Source organism: Pagrus pagrus (genome assembly GCF_965226575.1).
Source record: "Pagrus pagrus genome assembly, chromosome: 16".
NCBI lineage: Eukaryota > Metazoa > Chordata > Actinopteri > Spariformes > Sparidae > Pagrus > Pagrus pagrus.
Window position 1 is genome coordinate 20,036,983 of NC_140200.1, and position 23,714 is coordinate 20,060,696.

Sequence of the window (23,714 nt, forward strand, 5' to 3'; positions counted from 1 at the left end):
TTGCGCTTTCTTCTACAATGGTATAATGGTTTTATTAATAGCACCACCTAGTACTTAACTCGATGAACCTTCTCCTAATAATAGCATAGCCCCCTAATAATAGCACAGCCCCATTTAACATAGTGTTGGCTAAAAGTGTTAGCATGAAGTCTAATATGACTCGACATCATGCATGTGTTTAAAAAATTAAAGCGACGGACCGGAGGATTGTGGGAAACAAGTCACATACACTCTTTAAATTTTTCTTGAAGGCCCTCCTAACTTAGGCTCAATAAAACCCAAATGCCATTTCTTCTTTTATTAGATTCATTGACTTTTATTTGTTTAGCTCGCAGCCAACTATTCATTGCCGCTGGTATGCAGAGAAGTTATGAAAGAAAACACACAAACACACTCAATGGACTGGAAGCTATATCAGCCTGTGTGTGATTTCAGTTTATAGAGTTTCAGGAAAATATCTTCAGCCTCTGAGGAATTTGGGAACCTTCCTACTTCAATAGGCTTAAAATCTGCACCAGTTGTGTCCTGTCATAGTTAATAAATACACTAATAAAAGTGTTGTTTGAGCATGCCTGAGTTGTTAAGAACTTAAAAACTAAATCTTGATTCTGCATGATTTAGACCAGCCTTAATGTGTTGAGTTGTGGAGAGAGACTCATCCTTATCCAGTGGTTTGCATACTGTACAATAAATGTATTAACTGCAGTACTATTACTGTTTCCCTATACATGTTGTGTTTTTAAACCTCAATATGTGATTATCAAATTAAGTTATTAGAACTCAAGAACAGGGTCAACCTTATCTGATAGCTTTCATTTTGCACCACTTGTGTTGGTCTCAGTTGTTTTCTATACTGAGACCACATTTCCCATAAACTACATTGCGTGTTTTCACAATGAGGGTGTTACTCTTTTGAAAACTGGAAAGTTTGGCCAAATGTTCCCAAAACATTGATGGTTTCTGCTGTGAACCAGTCTAAGAGATTTTCTCACAAACATTACCTCATTGCACGCTGTGTTTAATTGAGTGCAGAGACTGAATTTAATCTCTATTGGACACAGTTTATGCAGTTTTCTCCAAATTTACACTGATAAAATGTGGATGTTTAAACTTAGTTTAATTAAGAATGTATTTTCCATTTTTGCTTTTTTAAGGGCTCCATGCTCACAATTATTCACACTTGTTTAATTCCTGTTTACAAGAAATCTCGTATATTGCTGTTTTATTTCCTGCTCTATACATAGCTGAAAACTTTAAATGTTCAATAACCTAAATTTTAGGCATTGAAATGGAGAACAGAACCAAAATTGAAATGATAACCTCTAGTGCTAACTGTGTGGCTCAGAGTGCACCCAGCTAGTCGTTGGGTTGGAATAAATTTACATCTCAGGTGATTCTTGAACCTACCTTTTTCCTGCAAACTGTTTTTGGTGATACATTTCCTTCAAACCAGCATTAAAGAAATCACTTAAAGCCTTAAAGTAAACTTGATAAATGTTGCAGACACTGTGATGTTTTCTTGACCTCAGACGACCTCCTTCACTTATGTTCCTCAACTGATTCAAGATGGCTTTACATTGTAAACCATGACCATGTGTGTGTCAAAGTTTATGTGTATGTGTGTGTGTTACATGGCCGTGTCCATACTGTAGCTGTTGACGTGTTTTCTCTCTGTCCTGTGAACGTGTCCTCCTCCTCCTCTTCCTCCTCCTCCTCCTCCTCTTCCTCCCCCTCCTCCTTCCATCCAGGAGATTCCTGAAGGGGATCAGGTAGGATAGCACAATAGCACACCATGATACGGCTGCTACAGACTTGTCTACCTCCCTCACTCACTCACTCTCTCTTTATCTCTCTCTCTCTCTCTCTCTCTCTTGGAGTGGGCGACATGGATAAAATATCACAAGTTTGACGATACATCCCAAAATCTTTCCTGCCATTTACTAAGACTAAACAATTACTTGGAATTTGATTGATTGTGGTGCTGCAGAGTCTTATCGCACTTCCAATATCAGTCAAAAATAATCGCACTTGTGACTCAATTTTCTGCCTTTTAAAGAAGCTCAAACTTAAAAAATGTCACGCCTACTTTGAGGAATTGTGTTTTCACTACATAATAAGAAATAGCATTACACCATTGCTCATTGTGAAGAGAAATTACTGGCTACTTATTACAGTAATGAAATGATAATTTAAGCTTTCCTTTTCTTTGTTCCAGTGGAATATGTCAAAAGGGTTGACCACCTTAATAAATAAGGTATAATTGAATTTTAATCTGCCAAATTTGTATTTTGAAGAAGACAAAAACAAAAAAACAAAATTAGTGTTGGAACATTTCATGGCGTACAGTTACACCTGAAACAATTCACTCATTGACAGAAGATTAATTTGCAATATTGCTCAACTGTTTTGCTTCTTAATGTGATGATTTGCTGCTTTTCTATACTTTTTATTGTAAAGTTTTGTACTTTTGGTTGAACAAAACAAGCGATTTTAAGGTGTCACCTTGTTCTCACATTTTACGGATTTTTTAAGGAAAAAATTAACCTATAAACAAAAAGATAAGTAGTTAAATCAACAATTAGAATAAGTACTTGACAGAATACTAGATAGAAATGTAAAAATACTAGCTCGGATTGGCAGAAAGTTGCAATCTGTCACAATGGTCCTTTTGAAGGCAAATTAGAACCATTTTAATGATTTAAAAGGTATAAAATCATGTCGCTCAACCTCTCGGCTACCTCCTTTAAAATCTCTGACCTCATCTCTACCTCCTCCTCTTCTCTCTTTACTGCTCTCTGTCTGCTTTTTTGACCAGCCCTTCATTGTTGCTGCTGCTTCTTTTTCTCCATTCTAACAGAAATGTAAAATAAAGCCATGACAATGCGTCCTCCCACAGCTGGAAAACTAAGCAACAACAGCAACATCAACCCAACTAATTCCATTCAGCTTCCTGGACCTGCCTGGTACTAAAACCAATATCCAAAAAACAAAAACTGAGCGAAACCAAAGCAACCACTCTTTTCCGTCATTGCTCCATCTTTAATTCTGGCATCCATTTTGTGTGACATCACGTCTTGCTTTCTCCTGCTCAACAGTGTGGATGAGAGACAAGTCGCGTCCCTCCGACCTCCTCCACCTCCTCCGCTTCATTTGTCTGTTTGGAGTTTAATATGTTCAACCATCAGTCTGTGTTTTTAATGTTCCCTCAGTGTTTTATCGTCGTGTTTCATTTTGGATGGCTCCATCTCTCATTCTCTGGCTGTTCTGAATGAAGGGTTTTTTTCCTTTGTTTAGTTTGATTTGTGTTTTTCAAGGCGGGGATAGATGAGTGCAGGAGAGCGAGCATCACACACTCCTCCCTCTCTGACTGGTGGGGATATTAACCAATCAGCTCCTCAGACACTGAGCTCTGTCCTCCCTGTTGATCTCAGGGCCAGAATACTGTCCTTTAGACTGCAGACTGACATATGGAGCAGAAACTGAGCGTTATTAAAAGTCTTACAGCCTCCACTCAGTGTCGGCCATTTGAGATAATTACGTCATTAATTCTTCTCTGATATTATTATCCTCGTTGTTGACTTTTGTTCACTCTGCAAGCTATTTGGTTGATTGATAACTTTACTCTGTGAGAGGCTCTGATTGCGTTGATGCAGCAATGTGCAGCTACGCAATTACAAAAATAAAACATTTTAAAGGGCAAAGCTAACCAGCTGCTGCCCTTCCAGAAGACCAACACAGAACCTTATTTCAGAAGGAGTTTGTTCGGTAGTCAGTGATGAGAGACAAATACATTTTTTATCCTGTATGAATTTTACCATGAATCAGTTCAACCAGAAAATGTCCCTGTATGTCATGATGTATTTAAATTAATTTACTTCTAGTTACTTGTTACATTTACATTTAGGGCATTTAGCAGATGCTTTTGTCCAAAGCGACTTAAAATAAGTACATTTGTCACAAGAAAGAAACTTGTTACTTGTTGATCCTGTTGCTTGCAGTTTGAATACACACAGTCCATAGTGTAAGTCTACAGTCTAAATACTGCTCAGTTTTGTCAAAAAGAACACTAGTTAGTGGAGGAGGCTGGTGTCTGGTGACCTGGTAAGTGGAGGTGTGCCTGGGAGGAAACAGGAGTTGTCATTAGTGTCTCTATGCCCATTGTGTAAAACTGTTGAGGATGGGAAGAAAACGAGAAATGAAGACACTTTGAATGAGACAGTAGTGACCACTCCTTGTCACGGCACTGGGCTGGCTCAGAGGGAGGGGTGGGCGGGGCATGAGTCTATCCCTGAAGTAACAACTGCTCCTTCTGGCTGCCACTCAAACAGAAACCCCTCCTCCTACCTTCTTTTAACTCTCCAGTCTCTCCTTCAACCCATTGCTCTAACATGTTCCTCCATATGTCTTCTCTTCTTTGTGTGTGTGGTTGTGGTTGGTACGTTACAGAAGCAGAAGAACATCGCAGGAGCGCTGGCTTTCTGGATGGCCAACGCCTCAGAGCTGCTCAACTTCATCAAGCAGGACCGAGACCTGAATCGAATCACGCTGGACGCCCAGGACATCCTCGCTCATCTGGTTCAGATGGCTTTCAAGTCAGTCTGTGTGTGGTTGTGTGAGGGGATGTGGGGCTGGTGTTGGAATCTGGAATATCATGGAAGTTTAAGAGATCCATACAGGAAAAGTCTGGGAATTTGTCCCAACCTCTTTGGAAGGGAGGAAACGTGTAATTAAACACACTGGAACCAAAAAGGGTTTCCAGCCCATCTGCAGTTTTACCAAAAAAAGTACCTGCACATTTCTATGTTTTTTCTTCCTCTTCTTTTATTCAACACAACATTTCAACCATATACGTTTTAACACAGTTAGACTCGTTGCAGACAGACATAGTAAAATATGTACATTTATTCTTACAATGCTTTGCTGTATTTGCACATTTAAGTTCTAATCTTATTAAAACTAGTTGGCTCTGGTTCTTGAACTGGTTCCATTCAGGATTCTTTTAACCTATCCAGCGAACCAGCCCACGTTTCCACCAGTTTGGGTTGAAAAAATTAAAATCACGGCTGTGTCATCAGTGGAGGGTGTTGCACAATGCAGACCAGAAAAAAAACAGTAGTATTTGTGTTTAGTACTAAATTTGGTGAAATGATTTCAGTGTGTGTATCAGTACTTTTTTGAACATTTTCCAGCACATTTATACAATTTCACAATAATTATAAAATAAAACATTATTGACGCAGTCATTGCGATATTAAATTTTCATACTGTTACATCAGTCAACTGGCTGAACTTCAAGGGCCTTCAAAAGGTCAGTCAGCATGAGCTGTGTTTATCCCAAAAACAAGCATTTGACTTCTTCGTCCTCTTTCTAACTTGTAGAATATGACACACACACTATGGTTCACACTTCAAGTCAAAGAAAACTTTTTTTTTTTTGGCTCCAGCTGGGAACCAAAATTTCAGGCTCCAAACCAATTTATTTTGGTCAAAGTACTCGGAATAGTCCAGAACTCAGCTGCCGAACTGGAACAGAACCCTTTCCAACATGGAAAAGGAGTATCAGAAACATTATCATGGTTGAAGCGTCCTGTCCATGTACGATAAATGAAGAAGTGGGAACTCCTGATGATTACTGGAGAAAGTTTATAGACTCAAACAGATAAAGATTCTTTTACGTTTCCTGAAAGACAGAAGTTTTTACAAGAGTTTCTCCGTTGGTAACCAGCTGTAATGTGTGGGTGCAGGTACCTGGTCCACTGTCTCCAGGCTGATCTGAACAACTACATGCCTGCCTTCCTGGATGACCCCGAGGAGCATAATCCACAGAGACCCAAGATCGGTAAGATATAAACAAAAACACGTGCAGTGTCCAAGTGATGAGCTAGAGCAGTGGTTCCCACCCGTTTTGGTTTCTGACCCCTTTAAATGTTGACCCCTTTATTATGTTGTGTCCACCTGCGACCCTCGTCAGGTTCTACATTCAGTATCTCTATCTGTACAGTAGATTTTTCCTCCTCAAATGTTGGCATTTGAATTTGTTTTAGTGGACTAATGAGTAAAATAAGAAAATATTTGAGAAAAGGCTGATCTTTTTCTTCTATCCTACTGAAGTAATCATTTCAAGACCCTTTGAATTTGAGGTCCCAGCCCTCACGGTGTGACACCGGTCCTTTCCATTACCTTCATTTGAGGCTAAATGTGTATTATCTGGCCAAACATCTATGAAACTAAGACCTTTGTCAGCAGCTTTACATATGGTTTAAAATTTCTCTTCCTGCCTTGTGAACTGGTTTTAGATGTTTTTATTATGTGAAGAAACCTCGTGCCAGTAACGCATAACAATGCCACTTACATCTTCTATTCGCAGCTTATTTAATCTGTTTGTTCACTCATAAAGTGAAATTAATGGTTGGCAGATTTTCTTTCAGCCTGTCAATGAACCTATATCCAATCCTGGATCCAAAGTATCGTTGCTTCTGTCTTTTTTCCAGAAGTGCACTTTGAGCTGCTTTACATTAATAATGCCATAGGAAGGAGGATGTGACATGAACCTCATGTTTCTCTTGCCCCTTCTCTTTGCAGAGGATGTCCTGCACACTCTGACGGGGGCGATGTCCTTACTGCGGCGGTGTCGGGTCAACGCCGCTCTGACTATCCAGCTCTTCTCGCAGCTCTTCCACTTCATCAACATGTGGCTCTTCAACAAGCTGGTGACGGACACGGAGTCGGGCCTGTGCTGTCACTACTGGGGGGCCATCCTCCGACAGCAGCTCAGTCACATCGAGGCCTGGGCAGAGAAACAGGGACTTGAGCTCGCCGCCGACTGCCACCTCAGTCGAATTGTGCAGGTAAGAGGATGGAGGGAAATAAGGGAATGTAATAAACTGACCACACAACCCACCAGCAGTATACAGGTTGTCACATCTAGCTTTTGTCTCAATATAAAAGCAGATACAGTGGGGTTTGTTTAGCAGAAACCTTAGAAACCACCTGAAAATGTGCTCTAAGTGGTATTCACTTTATTTCCTTGTAACATTCAATATTTGTGACTACACAATTCACAGTTAAAGTCTGAAAAAATCCTTAATTTTAACACTCAAATTCTCATCTCATCTGCTGCGTCTGGACTGTGTGAGTGTTGTTTGATCACATTTAACTGATACAGATGTCTCCCTGGAAATATAAACAAACAGCCCAACATCTGTCATCAGATTCTGATTTGTGTATTGTAAAATTGGAAATGATGCGTGGAAACATAACACAGCCTCGCCCTTTCAAACCAGTGAGAAGAAGACAGTCTGTCTATGTGTGAAATACAGAAAAGTCTCGTTCTTGCTTTGGCAGATAATAATGTGATCATGTGGGATCCTGTTGATTACATAAAGAGCTCACCAAGCTTTAACTCGCATGTTAAAGAACATTTAGAAACCAGTTTTCAAATAGTCTTTGTTGGATCAAAGGGGTTCAAAGGTTTGTGTGTACTGTAACACAAGCAGGGCTGCAACTGATTGAGTAATCTGCTGAAGAAGGCTGTTTGTGCCGCTACTTGTGGGTTGCTACTCAGCTCGTTTTTAACATGCATCGTCAAGCATTTCAGTATGAAAAAGTAATCTAAATAAAGGCTTTTAACCTTATTAACAGTGAGTACAACAGTGAGTACCTTTTAAAAATGATGCAGCCCAATTTGAAATTGGACTCAGATGAGGTATTTCTCTAAAGGTAAGTGAAGAATAACACCTGAGTTAACACTTCTGCATGGTCATTTTAAACTTGATTACAAAACTGAAATTTAAAAACATCTATTTATTTATTTAGTCAGTACCTTCATGGTGCACCAGTGGGCCGTGGCCCAGTCTTTGCGTAACCACTGCCCTAGATGTTTTCTTTCTGAATCTATTTATTATTTTCATGATGCATCATTTGGTCTGCAAATCGTCAAAATTGATGTCTTCAAATTGCTTCTTTTGTCGAACCAATTGTCCAAAACCTTAAGATTCTTCATCAAAAGCAGCAAATCTTTACATCTAAAAAGCTGAACCCAGCAATTGTTTGACAATTTTGCTTGGAAAAATAACTGAAATGATTAATTGATTTTCTTTCCATCAACTAATGAATCGTTGCAGCTCTACATATAGTTAAATGCATACAGGATAACGGCAGGATACAAGGATGGAAATGTAAGATTTATAAGCTACGCAAGATATGATGCTCATTGACACGTTTTCTGTGTGTCTCTTCCAGGCCACCACCCTGCTGACCATGGACAAATACTCCATGCAGGATGTGCAAAACATCCACAACACCTGCTTTAAGCTCAACTCCCTGCAGCTCCACGCACTCATGACCAACTACCATTGTGCTCCGGACGAGCCTTACATCCCGCCTGTAAGACGAATGCACAGAAACACAAACAAAATACAGAATATTTATATTCATATCTGTAACTTAATTTCTAACATATCCTGTGAGCTTGTCCATGTCGTCTGACGCGTGCTGTGTGTGTTTGTGTACAGGAGCTGATAGACCACGTGGTGGCAGTGGCAGAGAACACAGCAGATGAGCTGGCGAGGAGTGATGGCAGAGAGGTCCAGCTGGAGGAGGATCCAGACCTGCAGCTGCCCTTCCTCCTTCCTGAGGACGGCTACTCCTGCGACGTGGTGCGCAGCCTCCCCAACGGCCTGCAGGACTTCCTGGAGCCACTGCTGCAGAGAGGTAAAGACACCAGGACCATGACCAACATTTTGGAATAACAAGAAATTATGTTGAAAAGGAATTCACTTTTTTTTATTTTTATAAATGCAATTTAGTGGCTTAAGTAGTGAGCCTGGAGCCTGTGCAGTATCTTTTCATCCTTAATATCAATAAAAATATGATGACTGTTTTTTGTTTTTTACTATTTTTGGGGTCAAGTTAACAATGTTTGGAGTTCCTCCATTCAAAAATAGTTTTCTAATTGTCACATAACTTAGATGTTTGATCTTTCCTGTGCAGGATGGTTTATTTTCAGAGTTTGACACTGGCCACGAAGAAGGAACAGATTCATTGTGATTATTTTTAAGCTTTTTGTTGTAAAAGTATTATTGATAGCAGTATTTGTCTTAAAACAGAGAGATTCCTTAGCACTTCTGAATGGTTGCAAATATATAAAAGTATATATATAAAGATTTCATGACTGAAACTTCTGTCTCATCTGAGCTCCATCAGCATTTAGCTCTTCACAATTGTGCCACTTTTATTTCCACAAAAGTGGACGTGAAGAGTTGTTTGTAGACTTAATGTTTAGTTTACCACATGATTATTTCAGGGGAAATGAAAGAGAACCTCCTTTTCTTCAGAAGTTTGTGTTTTTATGCACAGAATTTAGATTTATGACTCAGTAAAAATGTACTGTAAAGTGACTGTGTGTGCCTTTGCTCCACCAGGTTTTTGTAGGCTGGTACCCCACCCCCGCTCGCCTGGTACCTGGACCGTCCACTTTGAAGGAGCCGACTGTGACAGCCACTTCTCTGCTGCTGACAATACTGAGATGGTAGGACATTAACACACATACACACTCTGTCTAGACCTGTGTGTGTGTGTGTGTGTGTGTGTGTGTGTGTGCGTGTGCGCGTGCGCGTGCGCGTGCGTGCGTGCGTGCAGGTTAAGAAATGCTGACTCACAGAAGCTGTGGAGACTAAAGTGTACAGTAGATCTGACAGATGAGACAGCAGAGAACAAGGACACAAATTCTTGGAGCCACAAAAGAGGCCGCAGAGTCTTTGAACGCAGCAGAGTAACTTGAGGGCACGCCTTGCTTTATCCTCCATGCTGCAATGAGATCTTTGATTGAAGTCTTTTGTGACCATTTTAGCCAAAATGATGTTCAACTGTTCTAAAATATTCCCAGCTGAGGAATAAAGATAAACTTACCTTCACACTCCAAATCTGAATACAGTTAATTCAGCTGTGTTTGGGATTGATGTTTGATGTTGTTAATGAATGCATTAAAATACCATTGACATACCTTTGAATTGATGAAAGGAAACAACTGGTGGTCTACGAATATCTCTATATAAAATCCTACAGAAATGCGGCCTGAAACCTGGAAGTGAGTTAGCGTTCTTTTTTTTTTATTGTTGCATTTAAGACAAAAATTAACATTACAAGAAATATCAATAAGAATGAGAAGCACATCACTAGTATATTAAAGAAGAAAGGTACTAGTAATGTTTTAAAATATAGCCCAAGTTACTAGCCCGAAGTAGCCAGTATAATATGGATTACATAAACTAATGGTCTCCATCAACATTATATAAGATCCTTTCAGTTGCTCCTGTTGACCCTTTTCTGGCTGAGCTCGTCTCCCCAGTGTACTGGATAATTCAGGTGTAAATTATACTGGATTTACTGGGTTTAAGGGAGATTGTACAGGAACTCCAGAAAACATGGATCAGTTTTCAGGTGAATTTACGACTAAAAAAGGTAAAATTCCTGAACAGGAGCTGAGCTGTGACGATGTGACGAAACCGCTGACATAGTTTGACTATTTTTAGAAAAGTTTAAACCTGGAAGAAGCTTTGATTTGTGTGTGTGTGTGTGTGTGTGTGTGGGTGTGTGTGTGTGTGTGTTTGAGAAAGAGAAAGAGAGACGCCTGCATTATGTCGAGGCTTCAGTCATGTAATAGTAGAGCAGAGATAAACAGACCAATTACAGAGGAAGTGGCTGTGTGTGTGTGTGTGTGTGTGTGTCGGTGTGTGTTTGTGTGTGTGTGTATGCAATGAAAAGAGGTCTGTCATTTACTGCTCCAGGCTCACTAACTAACTTCTGCAGTGTGATTGGTGTTGATTAAATTGTGTGTGTGTGTGTGTGTGTGTGTGTGACTGTTGTTATGAAAAGTAAATTGCCCCTTCTGAAGTCACTGTAATCACTGCCTTCATACTGGGAGACCACACACACTCACACACTCACACACACACATGTACAAACACACACTCTGATTAGTGGTGTGTGTTCATGCAGGCTGGAGGGGGCGGGGCTCATGGAGCTGATTGAAGTCTGGCAGCTCCAGTTCTGCTTCCTCACAGTGGATGTGATGGAGTTTGTTTACATGTTTTTCACATGATTAATATTACATACAGAACATTAAGAATTTTTGCGTTATTTACTGAAATTATCTTAAACACATTCTTTGTTTCAAAAAGAAAGTTCATTCTAGCTAAACGTCACCCAGCCGTGTTTGTGCAGGAGGTATATGGTAGTTTTGGAGAAGTCTCATTGGCTTATGAAATACTTCAAATAGAAGCATTCTGCAGGTTTCAATGGTTCAGTTTATGTGCATTTGTAAATCAAAAATCTTTTAATATTTGAAATGAAACAACCATGGCCAAATTTACACACTGATCATCATCAAAATAAAGTTGGCACAATGCCAGAATTTATAACTGTCAATACAATACAAGTATAGTACCTATTTTAATACAACAGCAAAGAAAAAAGTTCCAGACACACAAAATGGGGTAATGTTTTCTTCTTTTTTAAAAAAGGCACAAGACAAAAGAGCACATACAAACACATCTATAATAATGTTAAAGGGGCACTATGTAGTTTTGGAGAAGAAACACAGTCGTCGGTTGTTACGGCTCTGACAGCTTTCTCACAGCTATTTAGGTTAACTACCGTTTAAATCCTGTAATTATATACATCTTTAAACAACCCTCAAGCTGGGTGGTTATTGACACTGAGTGAGGGAGGTGGAAATGTATGTATTTGCTATTTGGGCAACTTGCTGGTGTTATTTTAGTTATTTTTTTTCAAAACACACAACCCTCATTTACTATATTTTCATATGTCTATAAACGTAAAGGTTGTCATATTAACCTAAACAATATGTCAAAGATTTGATCTTTGAACTAAGAGCCTGCTTTGTCCACTTTTTAATCTAACCAGCTCATGGTGGTTGTCTTTTCTTGTACCACCCCCCTGCAGAGTTAAAACTGACTTGCAGACATAAAAAAGTCTAAAAATGTCCAAATCCGTAAGTAGATCTACTTTAATGCAACAAAAAGTAAGATGTCGCTGACGGCATAAATCTGCTTTACCATACAGTAAAAGCCTTACATAAGTTGGCCTGTGGAAGGCTTTAACAAAAGCTTAAAGGAGAAGTTCACATTTTTTCAAGTTTCCTAAAACAATATCGAAATTCCCAAATGGACATTAAGACGGTTGTCTAAGATTGTTTGCAGTAGGACCTTCAGTTTTGCTCCCCATCACTTACAAAGAGATGGATTTAGGAAGAGATTTCTTTGTGGCCAGTATGGACACTTTTAATGTTGTTTTGACATAGACTTGAAAAATGTGAACATGTCATTTAACTACATCTCAGCAAGAGATATTTTACTGACTTATTTCCCTAAAGTCTAAATGGAAGTTTAAACTTAGACTTGAAGACTAGTTTAAAAGTAAGAAAAGAAAGAAAAAGGTCAAAAGTGTGAGATGTAATTATTAGTTACCCCAAGCATCTTTTTCTGCATTACCTCTAAAACAGCGTTTTCATATCGGCAAATATCGGACACCATATACCGATATTTCTGTGATAGGCCAATATAGACCAACTAATCCTTAGTTGCAGGCCTAGCCACACAAGAATTCAGCCTGAATAACATACAGAAGAAACATCTAAAAACGAGAGCATCTGATCAAACCAACGGTACAGAAACTGGAAGAATCTGGTCAAGCATTGAGTGCCAACGTTTAGCACTTTTGTACTTTTGTATTCTGGTTGTCAAAGTTAGAGCTGGGATGTCTTTGTCATGTAGCTGTAGCGTTGTCATTACAGTTGTATTGCAGTTGTTGTGCGGTCGTTTTGTTTGGTTCTGGGTGTTCCTACACATTACAGAATAATCAGCTCACTCCCTCTGCATTTACAAAAGACTGCTGCCCAGTCCAGCCACACACAGCTACACACACTCAGCTCAGATGCTCACGCACAAAAATACACATTACGGTGCAGACATACTTTTGTCCAAGTCTGACACAAGCTTATTTATTTTGGAGTTTCCTTTTGTCAGAATATTTTTTCATGCTGTGGGAAACCTCGGTAGCTCTCTCTCTTTCTTTGTTTCTGTCCGTCTCCCCACCCAGTCACCCAGCCCTGCTCAAATGAGGCCTGCTCTCTGTATGTATATATATGTGTGTGTGTGTGTGTGTGTGTGTGTGGGGAGCCATGATGTGGTTTTCATTCTTGACTCGATTCCAGCGACCACAGGTTCCTCTGTGGTCTTCCCCTTTCCCCTTTATTCCTCCTTCATTCCTTCCCTCCCTTTTCTCATCCCTCCCTCTTTTTACTCCTGCGTCTCGTTTTCCTCCGTCAAGTCTCAGAGGCGCTCAGAAGGAAACACACCAGAGGACGTTCGCTGTCAAAGACATATCGAAGAGGTTTCATCCTCACTCACAGTTTGTTCTTCCTGTCCATCTCTCTTTTCAGCCAATGAGGAAAGAGCCGGAGGTTGTCACGGTAACCCTGAAGAAGCACAATGGCATGGGCCTCAGCATCGTGGCTGCCAAGGTAGGAAATGTCACCTGGATGGAAGTGTGAGTGTGCGAGGAGTTAAATCCAATCTGTGGCAGATCTCAGATTTCTCTGCGCTTTTCAAGAAAGTTTTTTTTTAGTAAGAAAACTTCTCTTTCAAGGCAGAAGTCATATATTTTTTAAAGATTTTCCAGGGAAGGATTGGCACGAATTTGACAGGAAATCCAAAAATAACTTGTCATGTTTTTTATCTCGGCTGTTGAGATGAAGTTCGTTGGATCTGTGTGCATGTGCGTGCATGTGTGTGTGTGTGTGTGTGTGAGAGAGAGGCTGAGCGACACAGTGCTGACAGTAAAGGCTGCTGTTTTAAATAGACTGCTTTCATTGTTGAGTCTGACAGCAGCGCAGAGACTAAACAGTGACACTGCACAGAAAGCTCTGGATGACTCCGGGACAAAACGCGGTCGTTGTAGTTTGCTGTTAGAGGGGAGTGGGTATGGAGGGTGGGGCTGTGGGTCACTCTGTCCATGTTTATTTGATCACACACCTCTGATGTATGATACGTCTCACCAATTTGTTACAGTGTTAAACAAAAGTACACAGAGTCGCCAAAAGGGAAAAATTATATCATAGCTGCCCATGTTGGCTACAGACTGTTTTTGCTGTAAAAAACAAAACAAAAAAAACTAACTAACTTTTTATTCTTATGGTAGTGGATTAACTGAATGGCCCAAAGAATTAGAGATGAATAGGATTTCGATGCAATTAGATTAGGAGTTTACATGCACACCCAAACCAAAAACGGGCAGGTGCTGAGTCGAAAGTGAGCAAAACATGAACCGAAAAAGAAACATTTCGCACACTGGGATCCAATATCACATATCTTTATCAGACTGATGTGCAAGCTGTTTTTTGTTTCATCTTTTACTTCTTAAATTCCAAGACAATAAAAGTGTTGTTGTTGTTGTAAAATCAGAAGTCACAACTTATTGATGAAAACGACTTAGTACTTATTAGTGTCCAAGAAGTTGACACGTAAACGGTGGAGGCATCTACTGGGTAAAATCAGTATTGCTGGACGCAGATTTATCGACTACAGACAGAACTGCAAAATTAAAGATTTTCAAGGCATTAAAAACCAAATCGATGTCTGTCATGATGTACAGAAATGGCTAACAAGCTAAACATTTAAGAAGTCGTAAAATTTAATACAAGATAGGCCTTGGCAATCAATTACTACTTTCATCATCAATTAAAGGTGCACTTTGCGTCTTGTTTACAGGGTTATGAACAGAAACAGAGGCCTTGATACTAGGAGTAGCAGCTAGTATCAAGGCCGGCTATAATGAGGTTTAATATACTTGGAAGCCGTATGTTTACATTAGTTTCTGAAAACATTAGAGTACAACAGGCTGTTTTTTCATGTGAGAACAAAAATAGCACCATGCTAATCTAAAAATTAAAGTATATAGGACTATATAATCAAAACTATTTCTGAAAAGTTACTTAATGCACCTTTTAATATGTCATTTAGTTTCTCAATCAAGCATTTTTTTCCATAAAATCCAGAAAAAATTCCCAAGGTGACTTCAAATTGCTTGATTTCTCAACCTTCTCAGCAGTTCTATATTAGATACATAAAACATAACAAAATCCATTCACATTTTAAAAAAAAGACATAAAAAAACATGAAACCTTGATAATTCGGCCGTCATCGTCCAACACATTCACCAGTTGTTTAAACAGTATTTCCATCATCACCTTCCAATTTTATATGAAAGGCTGATCATTAGCTTACTCATCCCGAGCATTTAACAGTTTAATTACATCATGAAAGATAATTCATAATTACCCTGTATCTTCCCAAAACAACCACAAAAGCTCCAGCTGCTAATACAGACTACCTGGTATATTTTATTCAAAACAAAGCCAGAGCAGGGACATGTTATGTTATGCACCTCAGAGACACCATGATGTCTTGTATTTCTTGGATTTTAAAATGGTAAAGAAAAGTGCAGCACAGTTGGACGTCCTCTTTGACTCACAAATTTCCTGTTCGGGGGAAACCCTGCACTTACAAGGCAGATGGTTGTGTAATTTTGAATAAGGCCTCTCTATCAACAAATTCACCCTCACTTATCATGAACACTCTTCTGTTCCTTGATGTGCAACACTTCTGCTTTTCATCAATGAATGAATAGATTTGGGTCCAACGGATTGTATTATTATTATTGGATAAAGATGATGTGTCTTGTTTTTAAACCCAGTTTGAATGTGACTTTTTTAATGATGATGATGAATTAAGTAAGCTTTGAATTTGCTCTCATGGTGAAACATGAGGACTCTTTCTCTCCTTCTTTAGAGTAGAGTGAGTTTCCTGCCGAAGGCGAGAGCTTTCCTGTGCGTGTGTGTGTGTGTGGGGAGGAAGAGCGGGAAGGAAGAACTAAGTGAGGAAACCTCCTCGCTCTGTTTATTTTCAAAGCTATGTGGACGAATGAGGAGGAGAGAGAAGAGTGTGTGTGTATGTGTATGTGTGGGATGGGAAGGCAGGTAGAGAGAATTTTGTCAAACAGCTGCTTGAGTTCTCGGTAAACTGGGCTGAGCTCTGTCCTGTTATATAACTCGGTGTGTGTGTGTGTGTGTGTGTGTGTGTGTGTGCGTGTGCGTGTGTGTGTGTTATTTGCCTGGTGGTGGAGCAGCAGCAGCGCTCCACCTCAGTCTGGCCAGCCGGCGTCCCAGCCGACACTTCACCTCTGGATGGCCGCCTGGATTCTCTGTTTCTTAACAAACATGCTGCAATTAGGAACTCGTGGAGGAATTTTTCTGCACTTGGGAACAGCTTCTTTTTGATCACTTACACTGGAATTTAAACAGCCTTTTTAAAATTGTATGGGAGGTTTTTATTAATTACAACTTTTTTAAAATGACCTGCGTTCCTTTTTGCCACACACCATAGGAATTTCATTCATTCATTTTTGTCCCACATTTCCAGCTGTAAACAGTGATTTTAAACGTTCAGCTGGATGGATTACTCCCTGCAGGTGTAACTGGGAGGTTTTGGACTTGTCAGTGCATGTTAGCAGGTTGAAGCGTTCTCTGGGATAAAAAGAGGTGTGTGCATTTTAGCCTGGCGTGTTCCAGTCTGGACGTCCCAGTGTGAACTGGTCTGGATAACGCTGAGGAAGCGGCTGCAACATGTGGTTTTCTGTGGTGGGCAGGAAAGAACAGGTAGAGTGCTTTAATAATTGTGTCGACAGTTGAATGTGTTGAAGACAAAGAAAGTCTTATTATTTTGCATTTTCTTGTCACAAGTTTGTCGATCATCTGCTCTTTTTGGTGTTATTTTTGAATGAGCTTCATATGAAGAGTGATTCGAAATGTGTGTGCACAGGCAAGCGAGATAAAAAGTTTGTTTGTTCTGTTCACTCCTTTCTCAAAAGACCAGATTATTTAGCGCTGTGACTCCTAACACGCACTTTGAGGGTGCACAGTGAAGTTTTCAGCAGCAGGTTGAATATTGAACACATGTCGTGAATGATAGTTGACCAGTGTGGATTTATTGTGTGCCCTGCAGTGTGATGGCCTCCTGGTTGGCCACTTATTTGCTTTCAGGGCTGTTCTGCTAATGGTTAAACTAAGGTACACACATGAGATACAGATGGTAAAAAGACACGTACATTTGGGGCAAAGTGCTCAGTAAGGTCAAGCCATTTCATTATATGTTACTGGAATCATCTTTTTAAGGAAAATCAGATGGAAACTAGGCTTTTTGTCACATTGCTGTAGAATTGATCCATTTTAAACTGTGTGTTGTATGTTTTAGCATGCCCACTACAGTAGAGATCTCTTCAACACAAAACATAGACACCATAATTTCAAAACTGTTGTTTTTTTCCTGTTGTTTTGATAATTTTAGTTAATTTTCGAATGTCTTCAACTAAAATTCTTTAATATTGCACCTTTTAATGTGAATTAAATCTAGTGAGACTGAAAATATGCCTAGAATAAATAGTATTTTTTGTGTTCAGTCTCTATTTTCTTAGCCTCGAGGCTTAGTTATAAACATTTTAGCTAACATCTGATCTGGAATGACGTTATTAAGGAACAAAAAAAAGATCAATGAAAATAGTGTTGGATTTTAATCCACACGAGTAAAACCAGTTCGTCAAGCAGCTGTTGGAGTGATTGGTCTGTAACATCTTATTAAATATTTCTTCATATATTTAGTTTTCGCTTGAACGAAAAAGAAATGGAAAGAAGAAGAAAAATCTTTTATCACCTGCCCCTTTCATAATAAGATCAGATTAACAATGCAAACACCCATGACTTGATATATTACCTCATATCGTTCCAAGTCCTTTGAATCTCTCTGTGGAGGAGTTTGATGTGTGTTTTACCAGATTTGGGTCCTTAGAAATAACATTAGTCAAACCAATGTGTGTGGTTCATGGTGATGTGTTCCTCGACTCCCAACTTCTCTCCGCACAGCTGGGAAACAATCCTCCTCCTCCTCCCCCTTCTCCTCCTCCTCCTCTTCCTCCTCCTCCTCCTCCTCCTGTGTTGCTGTGTTGCTGTTGGTGTGATCACTCATTTATCTGTCACAGTAAAGAACAGAACATTCTCTGTACAGATTAAATAAAACTAAGTTAAATTTGCAGTATGTTGCAATCCATCTTTCAGAGTGACATGAAAATGTTTCATCCAAGAGTTAAGTTCATACCAAACTCCATTTAGAAAACTTTTATTTTTCTTAGTCTGCTTTGGTTACTGGGAAATTATCTCACCTCACAGAGCAGCACTTAGAGTAAATATGATATTTATAGTATATTCAAAACACCAAATAGTACTTGATTGATTAAAATTATTATTACAGTTCTTTCGCAAAAGCACCAGGAGGAGGAAAGGACATTAGTGCACTGTGTGAATTAAAACAAGAAAATAAACTTTTAATAAAACAAAGTTTTGCCTTGTGGATGTTAGATTGTTGTGGAGAATTTACCAGTAGACCCTAATTGTTTTGTAAAGGTCCAAAGTAATTGTTCTGACTTGTTTTGTGCAGCTGTGTGAGATTCCTGAAATTTTAAAGGGAGTTTTGTGTTGCTTATGCAATCATGGCCATAATAGGAGCCAGAGTTTTGAGCTTGAAGTACAGAGACATGAATGAAGTTTTCATCCTGTCCGAACCCAAAAAGCTGCATTTGGTCTGTTTGTTTCCACAGCGTGTTTGAAGTATTGATTGTGTGTGTGTTTGTTTGTTAGCTGAGCGAATGGAACTACGAGTGGAATAATAGTATGAGAGGGTTACCCCCTGTGAGGGCTGAAACAATGGGAGGATGTACCGCACACACACATGCACTCACTTTCCTGTAAAGCTTTATGCAGGAGGTGTTTACAAGTTTCTACAACTCAGGGTTCATTATAACTGTATACCTGTGTTGGAATCAAAGATTTTTAAAGAAAAACTGAGACATACTTGCAGGAAAGAGTGGTGCATATCATTGTCTTCTTCTGTGCTTAGTAGATGAACCATGTCCTGTCTTTAGGAGCAGCTTCCACATCGTCCAAAAGTATGTCACCAGTTGCTTTGTCATGATGAAAAGCAAACAGATCATCTCTGGTGGTCTGAGGTTATCAGAGGACACTGATACTTCATGTCTGATGAAACGGTTGAGGGACCTTGAGGTCCGCTTGTCAAGGAATCACTTAGCTAACAATGGATTTATCTTTATCCCCTGAATCTAAACTTCTGTGTCTCTCTATGATTCAGAGACTTGTTGGTTTCTGATGGAAATGGGTTTACAGATCGAGGAAACCTCCCTAAGTGTATTTTTGACCTGTGGGAAAAATCGTATTTTCCTAGATTATAGTTCCCTCTTTCTATTTCCATGCACACTCACTGGCATGGAGCGTAAACATGCTGTGCAGAATCCTTGCAAGAATACACACATTTACAAGCAGTACTGTGTTTAACTGTTTTCAGATTTGATGGAAAAAGGAGCCCAAAATGTTCTCTACTAAGGCAGTTCATATTATATTGTTTGCAACAATAATATTAATGCTTCTTGCAATGTCATGCAGTTGGTTGAGATGGATGACTTTAATTTGTGCTTAAATGAGCATTTACAAATGAAAAAGTTGTAAGAAGTGGTGTAAAAGTATTCTAGCCACTATAATACTGACCGACATGTAACATCCTGTATCTGTGTGTACAAAACAATCTTCTATTCTCAGTCTGTTTAAATAATAATAACAATAATAAACTTTATTTATATCACGTCTTTGTTAAAAAAGTTACAAATTGCTTTACAAAAGAAAAGAAAACCAGATATTGGCAACAAAATGAGAGAAAAGGAAATGAACAAGTAAGAAGTAAAAATAGTAATGTTTTAAAGGACCAATGAACCTTTTATGTTGTCCAAAACCCAACACTTCTTTATTTACTGTCATAAATAACAAAGAAAAGCAGTAAAAACTTTTATTCAAGAAGGTGGAACCAGCAAATGTTTGACAATTTTGCTTATAAAATGACAATTAATCAATTATCAGGATAGTTGGATATAATTTTCTTTCGATCAACTAATCACTTGATAGACGAGGTGTTGTCAGTTATTTTGGCTGATCAGACCTCTTCTCAGGGCTGGGTGCAGTTTTACACATAAAATTTGCTGAAGTCATGAAATTGCATTAACTAAAGAATCACAAAAAGAGTCCTGTCCTAACAGGTGCAACAAAACTAAAAAAGAAGAATTAAGATGTCAATTAACCACAGTCTGTACATGCAGAGAGAAGAACTCTAATCTGCTAAAATAACTGAACTGAAGGTAGCTGTGTGGGTGTGTGTGGCCTTTGAACATCACTGGCTTCTAACTGCCTCTCATGGAGAAGTGGTTTATAACCTCAGAAAGGCTCCAGAAAGCAGGTCGACTTGTGTTAACAATGTAAGCTGTAATCTTGGTGAGTCTCCAGCCTGCATTAGCAGTGGTTTTTGTCAGCGGCGTATCAGACAGCCGTTCCTTCTCGTTTCTATGTGCTGCTGTAGATGTTTCTCAGTGTGAGTCAGCTGCAGAGAAATGTCACATCACTCTGACTCTGGTGTCCAGAGAGAAACACCCTAAGCCTCGCTGTATAATTTACATTTACTTAAAATTCTGGTTCATTTATTTATATGACATGTGTCCCAGGGACTTTGCAGAAAGACTACAGCGTTTCTCGCTTGTTCAGAGTTCATTTGCGATGATGATTTGATTTATAAAAATATGTCAAAATTGTTGATTAATTGATGAGTTTATCAACAGGAGATTGATTTGCAACTATTCTAGAGCTATAGGTTAATCATTCGATTCATTTATGGAGCAAAAATGCATCTCGAACATCTCTGTTTTATAGAATTTCAAAACAAATATCTTTGGGTTTTGGACTGTTGATCGACAATTTGACAAAACAAGGCATTTGAAGATGTCAAACTGATGGACATTTTTCTTCACTTTCTGAATGAAATGAAGATGATCTTAAATTGGAGCCCTACACGTCACAGAATTTCAAGAAACATAACACTGATTGAAACTTTCATGGAATGGGTTTCGTTCCAGTTGGTGCACCTAATTTTGAACCATTTAGAGCATTTTGACCACAAATAAATTGGTTTGGAACCTGAAATGTTGGTTCCTAGGTGGAACCAAGAAATAGCAGGCTTTGGCTCAGGATGTAGAGCGGGTCGTCTACTGTTCAGAAGGTTGGTGGTTTGATCCCCAGATCCCCAAGCTACACACTGAGGAGTCCTTGGGCAAGATACTAAACCCAAAATGGCTCCTGATGAGCTTCAAGAGAGTTATGCAGCCGTTTTACTTGATGGTTCTTTTTCAGGCTTGTGCTTGGAGAGAGATTTTGAGTGTGCAGCCAGTAAGGCTTACCTCAGGAAATTGACAGAATTATGGCCACGTTGCCTTCCAAACCAAACCTGTATCCGAATACAGCTCAAGCGTCACCAAGATTTGATCAGAGAGCACAAAGGTCTGACAGTGTGTGTATACTGATGACAGGATGACAGAGTTTGCATTTAACAGAGAACTTGAGTGTAACCGCTGTCATGGAGCCTTTCTGTTTTTAAAACTCTGAGTTTCCTTCAAGGCTTCGGTGGGGAGCATGTTTAAAGTAGCCGACTCCTTCAGGCTGTTCCCCTCTAATAGAGGCCTGGCAGCTGTAAAGTGCGCTTGATTTGTTGGGTCAGGGCACTTAAAGAACAAGAGCTGTCCATTTAAACACAGTAAATCAAACGGTAAAGCCTTCTCAGGTTTTCCATCAATTCTTATAGATTTATTTCAATAAACAGAGTACAATACACACTCACAGGAAACAGTTTGTCCTACATGTTTTGTATTGTCTTAAAGTGGTGTTGTGATTTACTAAAGAAAGGTGTGTCTATACATCGAACAGTTGATGTTTATGCCAAGCGACACATCTGGTTTCACTCTGACCCAGACTCAAACATCAGCTACCAGTTTTATGACTTCATTAGCCCAACAAACCTGCTGTGTGCATGCATGCGTTTCAACATGCTTATGTTATCTTATCTTACATGCCTATATGTTCTCTTCTGTGTTTACATGGCAGTAAAACTTCTGATTTTACATGTAGAGAATTACATTTTGTGTGTTGCCAGTCCCTCATGATTATGTGAAGCTGTGTGTCTTTGCAGCTTGTAGCTGCTAATCAGGGTTATAGGCAATCAGCTAATGCAAGCATACAAAACAATCCAGTAAATAGCTCAACATTTAGTTTTAGTTTGACACATTGGTTTGATTGTTATTCGTGAATATATTGTGTGATACTGCATCATTTTCAGAGCTCCACATCCATTTCTAGTGAAACACGCTGGGCTAAAACACACAGTATGCAATTTCTGCTGCATGGTGTCTTTTAATCAAAACAAAGTACGTAGTTTGATGTGATTGTGAAGTAGCGTGGGATCATGGGAGTTGCTGTCTTCATTGTTAAACAGAACAAGCAGCAAATGGGAAGGAATAATAGTGCTGCATCACAAGTAAGCAATACTAACAAAAGTAAATGGTGGCTAGCTAGCTAGTTCACCAACTTCCTCACTCTGACAAATCACTGTGTTTGTTTTCAATACAACCTGATTATTTATATTTTTTAAAAGCTACTTTAAAGTTATAATATGTAACATTTCCGCATTAAAATGTCTAAAACAACTATACCTTTGTTGTATATTTGATTTAGTTGGGTTCTTGTATTATCCCGACTGTTTCCATGTTCCAGATGTTCATCCATAATTTTATTCAAAGTAACGGTGCATATCATTTGGTCGCCTGTCACTATAACTTCCAGGAAAACAACAAATTTTACGTCAGAGTGTGGAAGCAACCTGATTTCTGTCTGAATCACATGAGATAGATTTTCATTGGCAGCAGTGTTTTTTCTGCAGTGAAGACAGCAACTCCCATGATCCCACGCTACTTCACAACATCATCAAAAATGAGTACAAAATAGTCTTTAATCTTTAAAGAAAATCTTGTGAAAGGTTTGTTATTGTGAAACATCTTGGCATGATATCACAGTCCTATTTCTCAGTATTGATGCACCCACCAGTTCCCCAGAAAAGCAGATTTCTTTTCACATTCACTCTCAGATAGGCACATCTTGGCTACTCTACCACAGCTTCTTCCTCTGTCTGTCTCTGTCCAACGTGTGCTACGTGAGTCATTTAATAGGCATTAAAGGACATGAGGCGAGGCTCTGTGATGCAGCTGATAAACTGACAACTGATGTACTGAACACAGCTTTACAAACTCCATCAAATCGATGCAGCAGACATGCCAACATGCACATTTGCAGACAGGATAACTTAAGGCTAGAACTTGTCGCCCCTTCTGAATCCCCTCTGGGAGCTAAAAGTCCCTCCGAACATCCTCTGGGGGATTCAGGGAATTCCCACAAGTGTCTGTGGAGCCTGATTTGGCGCCCCAATCCCCATTTTGGATAAGTGCATGAAGCTGTGGCTCCATCTGAAAAAGAGGCTCTGTAATGTCTTCTGTAATGTACAACAGACATAAAACAGTCAGAATGATTCAATGCTCTTCTCTCATCTTAATGTCACTCACAGGAAATTCGTGCCTGCATGAATCCAGCCTCATTATTGCATATACACGCACACAAAAACACAGACAGACAGACAGAGAGAGTTGAAACA

The 23,714-nt window shown here is 39.3% G+C and overlaps 1 protein-coding gene across 14 annotated transcripts in view; it reads left to right on the forward strand.

The window, feature by feature from the left end:
* Nucleotides 1-23,714, forward strand: part of afdna (afadin, adherens junction formation factor a) — a 112,757-nt gene that overhangs the window by 57,831 nt on the left and 31,212 nt on the right. For 11 of the 14 annotated variants that reach the window (XM_084377953.1, XM_084377966.1, XM_084377963.1 and 8 more), the window contains 8 exons: nt 1,749-1,769; nt 4,447-4,592; nt 5,745-5,839; nt 6,583-6,848; nt 8,242-8,385; nt 8,514-8,712; nt 9,423-9,529; nt 13,463-13,543. In XM_084377953.1, coding sequence (XP_084234079.1) covers nt 1,749-1,769; nt 4,447-4,592; nt 5,745-5,839; nt 6,583-6,848; nt 8,242-8,385; nt 8,514-8,712; nt 9,423-9,529; nt 13,463-13,543 — 1,059 coding nt within the window. The remainder of the gene's footprint in view (nt 1-1,748; nt 1,770-4,446; nt 4,593-5,744; nt 5,840-6,582; nt 6,849-8,241; nt 8,386-8,513; nt 8,713-9,422; nt 9,530-13,462; nt 13,544-23,714) is intronic. The other 3 variants (XM_084377962.1, XM_084377956.1, XM_084377958.1) reach the window with 1 other exon arrangement.